General features: G+C 43.8%; 1 protein-coding gene across 1 annotated transcript in view; it reads right to left on the bottom strand.

Annotated features, from left to right (window-relative positions):
• EEF1AKMT1 (EEF1A lysine methyltransferase 1) overlaps nucleotides 1-10,922 on the bottom strand; it is a 56,124-nt gene extending 45,202 nt beyond the window's left edge. Inside the window, exons 1-2 of the mRNA XM_086935209.1 lie at nucleotides 10,732-10,922; nucleotides 2,017-2,179 (exon numbers count right to left, since the gene is read on the bottom strand). Coding sequence (XP_086791335.1) covers nucleotides 2,017-2,166 — 150 coding nt within the window. The 5' untranslated portion in view covers nucleotides 2,167-2,179; nucleotides 10,732-10,922. The remainder of the gene's footprint in view (nucleotides 1-2,016; nucleotides 2,180-10,731) is intronic.
• Between the last annotated feature and the right edge of the window lie 1,997 nt (nucleotides 10,923-12,919).

Raw genomic sequence — 12,919 nt, 5'->3', positions numbered from 1 at the left:
TCTAGCTCTTTCTTTCGAAAACCAATAAAAACACATTTGAACAAAACAAAGGGTGAGAAAATGCCTCCCATTGTCAGAAACAGGAACTCACGTCAGGAGTCCAGAAGTCTTTATTGAAACTGCCAACAGTTGCGGATTTCTATGTGCACTTCTAGAAAGCCTTGTCCTTTATGAAAGTCGTAAACCCTTATACAATCCAGGTCGTATATCTACGAGTGCATATACGGCTTTGTGAAGCAAGCACTATGAGCAAACTCTTCTCTTTAGACCTACAAATGCAAGACTTTTCAGGGGAGAGGATGTGGCCTAACGGCTAAGGGGAACCTGGTTCGAGTCTCTGCAACGACGGTCAACATCCTGTGATTCTGGGCAAATAACGTAATCTACCCGTGCCTAACACAAATTAATGTGTCCTTATGTAACGCAACTGGTGCTCATGTAAAGCGCTCTGATACCTGATACCTCCCAAAAAAATGTCTTAATACAGCATTTTACAAGCCTACATATACTGAGTAACATTGGGGCAGAACTAATTCTACTCCCACAAAAGACATAGGGCAAGGCCAATTCTCTCCTAATAACTAATCCACAACTTTACCTATCTTGAATGTCAGTTGGCCAATTCATTGTTCTGGGCATTTTCAACTCAAACAAGGAAATTTAGTGTGCAAGATATTTCGCAGTGTAAAATTATTAAAAATATAAGTTCCAGTGAGTTTGAAGATTTATATTTTAAAATATTGCTTGTAATGATGCTAAGCAAAAGTGAATATACTGAACATTAATGTCCTAAGAAATAGTGATTCTAAAAACGTTATCCTGAACGCTTTCAACAATAACTAGTGGGTACAAAAACATTTTCAAAAACGTTTGCAGTAATTTCCATCCGAAATGTGAGATCATGAAAAGAAATTCTAATTTGGTAAAGCAATTACAGGAAACATGATGATAAAAATGATTACACTCCAGCCATTTGTAAAGCAGATAGACATGCCAACCACATCTGAAGCTGTGTTCAATGCCCACTGGCAGAAGCAATAATCCATTGCTAGAAGCTGATGGTAACTGCTCACTCAAAACCATGAAAACACGGTTTCTATATGAGCCGAAACACTATGAGTACATTAATCCCAGTTTAACACCTGGTAGTTACATGGACCGAAATGCACAATTATTCCTAGCAGCAAGGCCCACGTTGGAAATGTTACTTGTTTCCTACAGCTATGTTATATTTTCCTTAAAATCCCATGTCACTGGTTGCTCACACTGGCATTCATTGGGCAAACCTTTTTTCTGTCATGTTACTTTCCTTGAAGTTTGTGTAGCTATTAGTGAACATAATTCTTAGCATTTATAAAACTGATTTGGAACTTCCATTCTTTAACTATGCAAAAATACTTCCGGAGCTATCAATGGGTGGGAGGGGGGGGGGGAGAAAGAGAGAGATATAGAATAAGCATGTAGGGGCTCACATGTTTTGCCCTCTTCCAAACCGCCAGGGGGATTTCTAACACTGTCTCTTTAACAGCTGAAAAAATATAAGCTGGGTGAAAATTTAGGACCACAAAGGAGGTACATCAAACTAGTCCACAAGTCTAGGTTCTCAAAGGGAACATGAATCCTCCGGAAACTAGTTTGAAAGAGCAGAGTATTTTTATGACATGGCAGATTTAATAGATCATTTACTATGTGTGTGTGTGATGGATAATCATCAGCAAGAATGAGTGGCTAGATAGAATAAATGTACATCGCTACACATGTAGCTACAAGTGGTGCTAATTGAAATGTTGCCCCAAGAATTTTATACTGTGCTGGTTGGGCTACAATTGAGGAGTTCTATGTGGATATGAATTGGTGGACGCTGGAATCTGCTATGAAAGATCCAATAACCAAGAGAGGATCTTAAATCAACAGAGGGAAGTAATCGAAAAGAAGCATGGAACTATATTTCAGGATCATTGAACTATTCACCTCTGCTCTATGTTGCTGGACATAACAGTTCCACACCATGCTTACCCAGTCTTCCTCTACTGAACCGAAAGACTGTTTTGTTGAGCCTTGAGATGTGCTTAAGGCGTTCTTCACTTGCTGTTCTGCGTAGAATTCATGCAGTGCAGCCAGCGCATGGGAAGAGAGCTGTGGCATGTCGTGATCATCATCGTCCATTTTAAAAAGATATCTAATCAATAATAAAAAGCACAGCTTGCTGAAAAACGAAACCAAATAATTTACACTCATCAGAAAATATTGTAGGATATCAATAATCATGGTTAACCAGAGTTATTACGTGCTAACAATGTAACGATGAAACAAACACCAGCCTGGAAGATCCACATAAATAGATACATTTCACACTTTTGGTTCAATGAGTGCTTGACATACATTCTGTAATAGAGCAACAAATCAGATATAGAAAGTTCATCTTGTATCATCAATTTCTGCCTGTTTCTGCCCCAGTTTTTGTTTTAATTTCCCCCACCACTAGTCAGTCATCCATTTATCTATTCCCATCTTGTAGCAAGCCTTCATTGAATGCTGACACTTGAAGAACATCAAACAATAAATGGCTATCTACTTGGACTCTTAGGACGTGTGAACCAACTTGGTCTTCAGAGAGTCCGCAGTTAGGAGTTCACTTTTAGAAATATGCCAAGCTTGCCTATCAAATGTAAAGATCTCTTTGCATAATGTAGGATCCACACCCTTAAACAGTCCCTGTCATGTTCAAATAAGCAAAACATTCCCTGCTACTGTAGAAGGCAGCACATACTGCCCACTAAACGACTCCTCTGAGTCTGCTCCTCATCTCCTGGTGTAAGCCTCTGGGAAGGCCCTGGAAGCTAGCTCTTGCAAGCTGCACAACAAGCTGCTCTATGCCACAAGGGGCACTACAGAGGCTGTTTCTGTATGTTCGTAGGCAAGACTAGTTCTTGCTAGACTACACTTTAAGCAACTACACAGGAACTTTCACTTCAATTGTCAATGAATCCATTCAGGTTTGTTTCTGAGTAAGAAAGGAGAGCAAATCCTGTAGGTTTGCCCACTATAATACGAGTTTCAGCAGCAAAGGTATCTAGTACATAGGTTTACCTGACCCTAATCAAAACAATTCAGAGTACTTTGCTTTGTAAAATGCAAAGGCTAAATGTGTACACTATATAGTTTTATCAGTAAAACTGCATGTCAGTGGGAATGTTTGTGGACATTTCAATAGAATATGTCTGTCTATAAATGACAGTGCACTACCACATCATGCTTTAGTAATATATATATTAAAAGCAAATTTTTAAGCATGAACTGAGAAACATTCCTGCCCCGCCCTGGTGACAGTGCTGTTAGTGAACAGGCATGTTAGGGGACATGTGTATATATGGGCTAGATTTTTATTATACATGGAGCAAACGTTTAGTCCATGAAATCAAAATAAAATACTTTTTTGTACAGCAGTGATGCTGAACTATCATATTTGAAGGCGCACTCCTATGTGATAAAGAAGAAAAGGGTGGCAGTGAAATAAAATATTTGCCTAAAATCAAACAATTTCAGGCACGTTTATAGGTCAGGTGCTTTGCAGTGAGGTTGAGCAGATTATTCAAGTCACTAGACTAGCAGGTCTGGCAATATTTTTCCTGGATGTTAAATGCTTTCTGTGGACTGCAACACTTACTGTGTCATCCACAAAGTGGGTCTGTAAAACATGGCTGCAGACCTACCAAGTGTAGCCTGGCTGTAGTGGCTTAAAATCCGGCTGTAAAACCTGTTAAAGCGACAGGGGGAAAACCATGCTTCTAAATATTATTAACTTACTCCTAAGTACACCTTGTTTCCCACAAAGTAGGGTGCATGATATTTAGAAGTGGAATAAGCGCAAAAATAAAGTTGCATCTTCCTCCAGTGACTAGCCCGCAAAAGCTACTTTCACTGGCAGGGCTGTCCCTGAACCCTAGCAAATGTCAAAATTCAGATTAGAAACTTTAATCTCTCACTTTTGAGAGGAATGGCTACAAAACTCATTCAAAACCTCTTTCTTTAATATTGATTAAAAATCCAATTTAATGGTAAACTTAGATTGCTAATAAATATTTAGGAAAAATAACTGTTAGGTGGTTACATTTTATCTGCCAAACCTTCTGTATTTAGCATTAGCCTACTAACAACAGGTCTCTCAGAACTTGACTTATCCTGGGGTGAAAACTGCTCCCAGAACAGAAAGAATAGCCTAGGTGTGGGGAGATGTTTTTCTTCCCTTGTAGGAATACCAGTTAGGGTGGAACCAGGGATATCAATATCTTTTAAAGGGTCTGCCCTTTCACAAGTAAATGTAAGGGAAGTCCTGGGGACGGCAAACCTTTGTACCTGCAGCTGGCTAGCTCCAAAAGATAAGTGGCAGAGAAGTTACCCCCATTGTCAGTTCTGAGAGAGCACAAAGGAAGGGGCTACTGATTTACATGTGCCACTGCTGGCCAGATTGAAAAGGAACACGCTGCAGGACGGTCCACACCAGGGATTTGTCTACCAATTGAAGGCTCCCAGACCAGGAGAGATAATTTATAAGAGGTAGAGTGATTAAATACCTTGGCCATCTTTTAAAGAATAATTTGAGGTCAAAAAGACCAGAAAGAATAAGATTGTTTACAGACCCGTCCTGCGCCCAAATCTTATCTTAAGTGAAAAGGTATTGACTCAATAAGATTGAAACTGACACATTGGATTATATGAGACTCTGAAGCCCATTGATAAAGGCAGGAGAATTCAAGTATCCAGTTTTTCTTCTAATTTATATGAACCAAGAACCCAAGCGAATATTCAAGAACCCAATTGAAGCAGTTTCTACACCCAGTCTAATAAGTTGTTTTATTTTGAAAGTATAGTCCTGAAGAAGGTGGCGATCTTCATCTGAACACAAAACGCCGCTTGGACAGAACTTTTTTAACAATTTTCTATTTTATTGTCATTGATTTATTTTTATTATATGAAAATTTATATGTTTGTAATGATGTGTGATGTGCAATGAATTCCTGCTTTTTAGCAAATAAAATAGATAACGAATAGACTCTAAATGTCCGGGGTTTTCCAGTTTTGTTATTAATGTTGTTTTGAAATACAGAATAAATTCCTTTTGGTAACCTACTTTAGACTGACTAAATAAGAAATAGAATGGTAAATATCTCACATTAAGAATTGTAAGAGGCACTTAGCCTCACTTTGTACAAAAGCAGGGAAAGGGAGCTCTTTAATTTTTTGTACCACTGCTGGGCAGGCACACAGCCTCTGCACAAGGGAGAAAGGGCTTCCCAGTCTTGGATATTAGGCGTAAGGTGCACTGTGGGATCGTTTGCAGTAGGGCAAAGAGGAACTGCTGAAAAAGTGTGTTGGGTTGCCCTAGGGAACTTTTACCACATTGGTTAGAGAGAATCCATAGAGACCACCCACTAGCTAGTGTCAACCATGAAAGTGGCACCTCAAGGCGCACACCTCAGAACACTTTCTGGACCTGCGGAAGATCAGAAGAGGACTGAACCATGCTTGATGTAACTGAAAATGAGCTCTGAAGAACTGGACCTGCTCTGTGTTGTGTCCAGGACACCAAGGGTCAGTTAGCAGGCCTCCTGCGTCGCTACAAGGACAGAAGAAGCTGAAGAACCACTTTGTCCTAAATGGTCAGTTGCCCAGTCACAACTGGACCTCCACTGGACCCTACAAAAGCCCTTTGCTGAACCAAGCCCCGAAGTCCTAGCAGCCCCCTGAAGCCCAAGAGACTTGGATGAAGAGCCTAGGAAAAAGGGGCTACCACTGCAAAGTTTTGGGCCTTAGAAAAATCTGCTTCCAGGTTCTGAAGGAACAGGATGAACCACCAAAGCCGATCCAGCAATTCTTTTCTGGGCTGGAGAAACAGGTTAATCTCTTTCAGCTGGCCTGTTCACACTGTGGATGGCTCACCACATCTCCCTTGTGGGCTATGCATGTCAGGTGCATATAACATCACAAGCAGTAGCATGCGCACACATGAATCAGCACTGCTAAACACAGAGCCAGACATACAAGAGAAAAGCACAAGCCAAGCTCTCAAGTATTCCTCTTCCAAATGATATATTATGAGTATTTGTAGTGCGCGGACAATCACCCGTGAGGGTAATCAGGAGATGAGTAGTGCACGCCTAAGGGGGGAAGAGGAGATCATGCCTGTTTTGTCTAAAAGAGCCATGTCTTGAGGTTCCTTTGGACGTCCATGAAGGAGGGTGCGCTTCTGAGGTGTTTTTCTGGATGTCATTTCAGGTCTTGGCTGCAAGGTATGAGAAGAAGTGTCCTCCGCTTCTGGTCCTCTTGATGCCAGGGAGGTGTGCTCTGGCCTGGGACACATATCGAAGGTGACTGGTGGGTTGGTAAAGGTTGAGGTAAGCCAGACCGGTATTGTGGACAGCTTTGTAGGTGGGTGAGTAGCTTTAACTTACTTCTTTCCTGGACTGACAGCTTGTGGAGATTATTGAGATGTGGAGACGTGGTTATTACCTGGGATGTTCAGGATGAGTATGGTGTGGAGTTGGTGTCGGACATGGGCTGGGATTTCAATGTAGGCGGCGTTTCTGTAACCAATCAAGTCTACTTATGCCAAGAGCTAGGTGACCATTCTTCTGGTGTTCAGTGGGATCTACTTGAATAGGATTTGCAGGATGTGGAAGCATGATGAGACAGCGGTGATCTGTCTGCTCGTGGTGAGGTTGGTGTCTAGGATAATCCAGAGGTTCTTGGCATTGTCAGCATGGATAGGTGGGGTGGGGGCCAAGTTGGGAGGGCCACCAAGAGGCGTCCTGGGGGAGTAGTTGTTGCCAGAGATCAGGACTTTGGTTTTGTCTGTGTTGAGCTGGAGGCAGTTTATCATCCAAGCAGCAACGTTTCTCATGTAGTTGGCGAAGTCTGATTTGGCAGGGCTGGTTGAGTCAGTAAGGGAGAAGATGAGCTGTGTCGTCGGGCTAGAATGATAAGTTAAGTATCGCCATGGGCTCTGACGATGTCCACGAGGGGAGTGATGTAGACGTTGAAGAATGCTGAGCTGACTGACAATCCTTGATGGATTCTGCAGATGTGTATCTTGGGTTCTGGGGGGGGGGGGGGGGGGGGGGGGGGGTCTAACTTGTTGTATTCTGTCTGTGAGGAAGGAGGATATCCACTTGAGTGCTTGTCCACAGATACCCAAGTCCTGAAGCTTTCTGATGAGTGACTTGTTGGAGACCATATTGAAGGCTGTGGAGTGGTCAAGGAGGATTATTGCGGCTACTTCTCCTCTGTTAAGGATGCTTTTGATGTAATCCGTGGCCGCATTGTGGGCGGTCTCAGTGCTGTGGTTCATGCAGGAGCCTGATTGTGAGCTGTATAGGGGTTGTTGAAGTTCTAGGTGGTCTGCGAGTTGGGTATTGTAGGTTTTCTCAATGACTTAAGCTGAAAGAGGCAGGAGCGAGACAGGTCTGTAGCTGCTTAAGGTGTTGGTGTCCACTGTGGGTTTCTTGAATAGGGCACTGACTACTCAATTTTTCCAGCAAGACGGGAAGGTGGCGGTGGTTATGGAGGTGTTGATGATGGTTCTTCCAAGGCTGTATATGAAGTGGGGTTAAGGGTCTGAGGGGGCTCTTGAGTGGATAGTATTTATAAGGGTAGTATTTTTTTAATTCGAGAAAAGCTTGCAGTTGCTTTGCAGCTGTTTAGCGATGAAGGCGGTGTCCGGCTGGTCTGGGGAGTTCGTATCAGTATACTGCGGATCGAATGTGTTATAGATCTTGGCAATTTTCTGTTCGAAGAAGTTTAATACGTCGTTGCTGAGTGCTTGGGATGGGATAATGTCATTGTTGGCAGCTGCTGGATTGGAGAACTCCTTAACAATGGTGAAGAGTTCTTTGCCATTGTTGGAGCTGGCTTCTAGTCTGAGAGTTAGGGGCTTTTTTCTTTGCATCTCGTAGATGTTGATGGTTGAGGTTGAGGGCAGCTTTGCATATGGATCATGGTGTTTTTTGCCAAGTCTCCATTTTCTCTCAAGTTGTTTGCAGTGGCACTTGGGACTCCCGGAGGTCTTTTGTGTACCAGCTGGGTCATTTGTTGTTTTTGTAAGTCGTTTCTGGAGGGGGTGGTGCGGTTGGCGCAGTTGGCAAGCCATTTATTGAAGACCTTTTTGGGTAGCTGTCGCGCTCTACAAGCTCAAAACGAAAAAGAAGAAAGACCTTTGTTTCAACATTGAGGTTCCTGGTGTGGTTAGGTGGGCATTCCTGTAGGTTCTTGGTCCTTTTTTCTTCTGATATTTTGTCCCGGTGTCTTGAAGGTGCTTTGGGTTTTTCTGGTGGGGTGGCTTGGTGTGCAGGTATCTTGAAATGTATGATGTAGTGTTCGGACCATGTGAGCATGGTCGTGTGGGTAGTGGTGATTATCCTGTTGTTGGGGGAGACAGTAGGGTCGAGGGTGTGGCCTGCTCTGTGGGTTGGTCCCTAGATGAGATGGTGGAGCCCGAGGTTGCAGAGTCTGTCAAACCAGGTTGAAATTGAGGTCCCATGGAGGATGTAGTTGGTTGATCTGATGGAGAGGGGAGAGATGAAATCTGCAATGTGGTTGCAAAATTCTGCTTGGGGGACGGTAGGCGAGGGTTCCCTTAAGTGTGGCATTGTAGTCCGTTCGTATTTTGAAGGAGAGGTGTTCCATGAGGTTGGTGCCATGGAGATGGTGCAGTCAATTGTGTTTTTTTTTATTATCGCGAGTGCTCCGCCTGATTTGTGGATTGGTCCTGGTGTATGATTTTGTAGGTGGACGAGGTGACTGCAGCGATGTCCGGTTTGAGTCATATTTCGGTCAGGATTAGAAGATCGGTGTGTTGCTATTGAGGAGGCCCCAGATTTCAGTGGAGAGTTTCCCGATGGATCAGACATTGAGGTGCATGGAAGACACTTGGTGTCTGGTGGTGGTGGTGGCGTGCGTTGGTTGTTTGGAGGTGGTGATGTCGACAGCTGAGATGTCGCAGGTGAAATCTTAATGGATGCGGGAGAAAGGTCCTTCCGTGGTGCGGCAGCAGCGCGTTTGCTAGGGTTTATTGTTAAGGTAGCAGAGGATGACGGATGAGTAGTGGGGGTGTTTATTAGCTCCTATGGCGGAAGTGGTTGAGGTGTTGCGTTGGATGGTTGTGAGCCTTGGTTCTTGTGCTGGTCGCGGGATATTGGCTGTTCGCCACGAACCTGTGTGAAGGGAGCCAATATTGTGAGTCACATGATGGCATTGTCACTGTGTGACTAGTGAGGTCTGAAACATATTTAGATACATCTGGGAGAAGGCATGTTATGTCTTCATTCATTAGGGCAATCGAAAAGCAGTAGCTCCTGAACAGCATCTGCGGAGGAGAGAGCAGCTGACTAGAATATTTCCCTCATAATCAATCAGAAGACATTATTTACAAAGGACAAATACACAAGCCAATGAAAACTAAGGGTGACGAGGGGGCGGAGCTTTTCTCCGTATTCTACTACCACAGCTCTTCGCAGAGCAGCGCTTGCGTGCTTGCTCACGCTCGACATAAAAATGCACCATCTGATTTCAACTGAGATGGAGTCAAAAAACATAACACCCTGAAATTAAAGTGTTTTGCTTTACAAAAAGACTCCCATAGGAAGCGTGAAGCAAATGTATGTGGCAAAAATCGTAGAGCAACGAGGGCAGCAAGATACAGTGGTTCTGTGCTTATGCTATACGAGGAAAATAATGTCTATTCAATGTACATTAATCCACGGATGGATGTTAATAGGATGCAAAACTGTGAACTGCTGCGAAGATGCAATGCTTTGCAGCAGGCCCGCTAACCATGCAAATGTATTTTACGATGATTCAAACCTGCGACAAGATGTCTGCAGCAAGTGTACAAACCACTGAGCTATCTTGCCAGTATTACACACAAGACTTACTGAATACACATACATATATCCAGCTAGCCCTTCCCTATGGTAAAATGCGGTGTTTGTGACTAATGAGTAAGATAGAACAGCTATTTAATTACACAACTAGTGCTTGGTGCGACACTTGTGTGACACCATTCCTTCCACAATCACTTTACTGCAGTCTGCAGTCCTACTTTCCACACACTTCGACTAATGAAGTTGGCATCGAATTTTTACCAGAAAAAAACACACGCGGAGATAGTAGTAAGACTTGTGTGATGTCAAGACTGGATTATTACGTTCCTATTGGGACAGCCAGGCAATATGAATGGTAAATTACAAAGATTTCTAAACGCAGCAGTGCGGCTAATTTGTAGGGTGGGGATGTTCAACCTTTTGTACATGCCTACAGAAAGGTACACTGGCTTCTTTTTGAACAAAGAATTACCTTTAAATGTATATGCTGGACCCACACAGCTATCCACCAGCCAAAGAATAGCTGCCTGGGAATCTTACGAAAAAAACACAGTAGCGGCAAGAAGGTAATGCCAAAGTTTTAAGATCAGAAGAGCTCCTTCCGGTTCTAGTGTTTTGATAATAAATAAGAAGGAAGGAGGGCTCTCACCGGCAGGCATCTAGGGTGAAAATGGTGAAATCAGTTGCCTATACATCTTAAACAGACATCGAACCTGCTGGCTTTCAAATGTTTCTGAAAACCAATTTTTTCGGCTAGTTAATATCTAGCTGCAGACTCAGCCCTATCTGATCCTGTATAATTTCAATCCCAATAAAATCAATTACGCTAGAGATCCCAGAACTCATAACCTACCTTTCGTCTTCTAACAGGACGTCTTTAAAAACTCGACCTCTGCCTTTTTTTATTATTCATGTTATTATTTACATAATAAAACATAGTAAGTCAACTCGAGCCAATCGAAACTCTAAATAAAACAGACTGACGGCTTAGGATAGGTGTACACACCGAGTCGCCCTAGTAGGACACGCCCCCGGAAGGGAATGGGCGGAAGTCTCGGAAGCCCTACCCGCACGCGGACTAAATTGAGGCATGTGGGAAAAGCGTCTAAAAAAAACTAGAGTGCTGCCTTCCGTATTTAAATATGAATAGCGGGGTACCACGGACGCCATACTGCCTGTATAGCACCGTTGGAATGCACTGCATCACTGAAAGGGTTTATAGGACATAGGCAAATTTTGTATTTATGCGATTTTATATAGCGCGGACTTTACCCGAAGGGGTCAGAGCGCTTCACAATAGGAACAGTAATGATACATGAGGAGAAAATTACAAGTGAACAAATTACAAAAGCAAACGTTAAGTTACATGAGACAAAAGTGACAATAGTGAGCAACCAAAATACAAGAGGTAGCAATCGGTACATTACAGGAGGAAAAAGTCATGTCTGCAGGTTACAAAAGCGTACAAAGTACAAGTAGAGGTATAATACTACAATAAATGGCAGACACTCCAGCACAAGAACAAACGTTAAGTAGGCAATGGTGGCACTTGTGCAAGTATCTAAAGCAAACAATATGTGAGAGGTAGTAAACAGTATGTTACAAGAGAAAAGTGACGTGTGTCAGTTACAAAAGGGTACCAAACACAGGTACAAGGATAATCCTGCAATAAATGGTAAACACTCCAACCACAAGAACACACTGGGAAGGCACGTCCATAGTCATGGAGAATAGAATTTTCAATAATGGGAGGTCTTCCTTCAGATAATAGAGAGGGCATGAATTAAATTTGGAGGTGTCTTTGGAGGAGGAGAACTTTGAGGTCCGTTTTGAAGGCCTGGGAGGAGGTGGTGGTCCGGAGCTGAGGCGGAAGTGAGTTCCAGATTCTCACTGCGTTGCCTAAAAAGGATTGGGCAATCGATCTTTCCTTCTTGAAAGTGGGAGGTTCAAGCAGTACATTTTCCACATTACGAGATGGTCTAGAGCCTCCAGAGAGTTTCAGTTTATTCTCCAGGTAGCGAGGAGAGGAGGAGTGCAAGGCTTTGTGGGTGATACAGGCAGTTAACTCCACACCGGGGCGTGGCCACATCAAACAATACGGTCAGGACATGAGAACGGTAGCGTTTTAGGTCTCGCCTATTCTCTCCCGCAGGAATTAAATAGGCGAGCTTATAGTAAGCGGTCCGAAAAGTCTACCTAGCTGCGGATCGCATACAGTTCATGTGAGACAGGCGCGTGCACATCGCACACCCACACGATTGCCAGCCACATCCCACACCATTTGTCTGAGCCTCGGCATCAGACTTAAAAGGAAGCCGCTCCCCCCCCATCAGACTTCAAAGGAAGCCACTCCCGCGCCATGCAAATGCCAAGAGCTTGTTTTTCGTCCTCTTTGATCTGTTGCCGTTTCTTTCACGCTTCCCCTTTATCTATGTGATTACATCATCCAGATACAGGCAGATGTTTTGATATTGCACAATTTCTCGACAAAACCCCATATATTTGGATTGATGCCTACAAGCAGTGTTTTTTCGAATCCTAAACTAGAGCATTCAGCGGCTTCAATTCTTCTAACTGCACTGTTCAAAGCATGACCGGCTGCAGGTCAGAATACTCATGTCTCCATATCTGGCCTCTTGCTAACTGTTGAGCTGTGGCCCAGGCTGCTGCACGCCTCACACTGCTGCACGCCTCACACTGCTGCACGCCTCACACTGCTGCACACTGCCACACGCCTCACACTGCTGCACGCCTCACACTGCTGCATGCTGCACACTGCTGCACGACACACTGCTGCACGACACACACTGCTACACCCCTCACACTGCTGCACCCCTCACTGCATCATGCTACACACTGCTGCACGACACACTGCTGCCGACTCACACTGCTGCACGCCTCACACTGCTGCACGCCTCATACTGCTGCACGTCTCACACTGCTGCATGCTGCACACTGCTGCATTACTCACACTGCTGCATGCTGCACACTACTGCACGCCTCACACTGCTGCATGCCTCACACTGCTGCATGCCTCACAC

Source organism: Lissotriton vulgaris, chromosome 8, assembly GCF_964263255.1.
Source record: "Lissotriton vulgaris chromosome 8, aLisVul1.2, whole genome shotgun sequence".
Classification (NCBI taxonomy): Eukaryota; Metazoa; Chordata; class Amphibia; order Caudata; family Salamandridae; genus Lissotriton; species Lissotriton vulgaris.
This window is presented reverse-complemented; position numbering and strand designations above follow the sequence as displayed.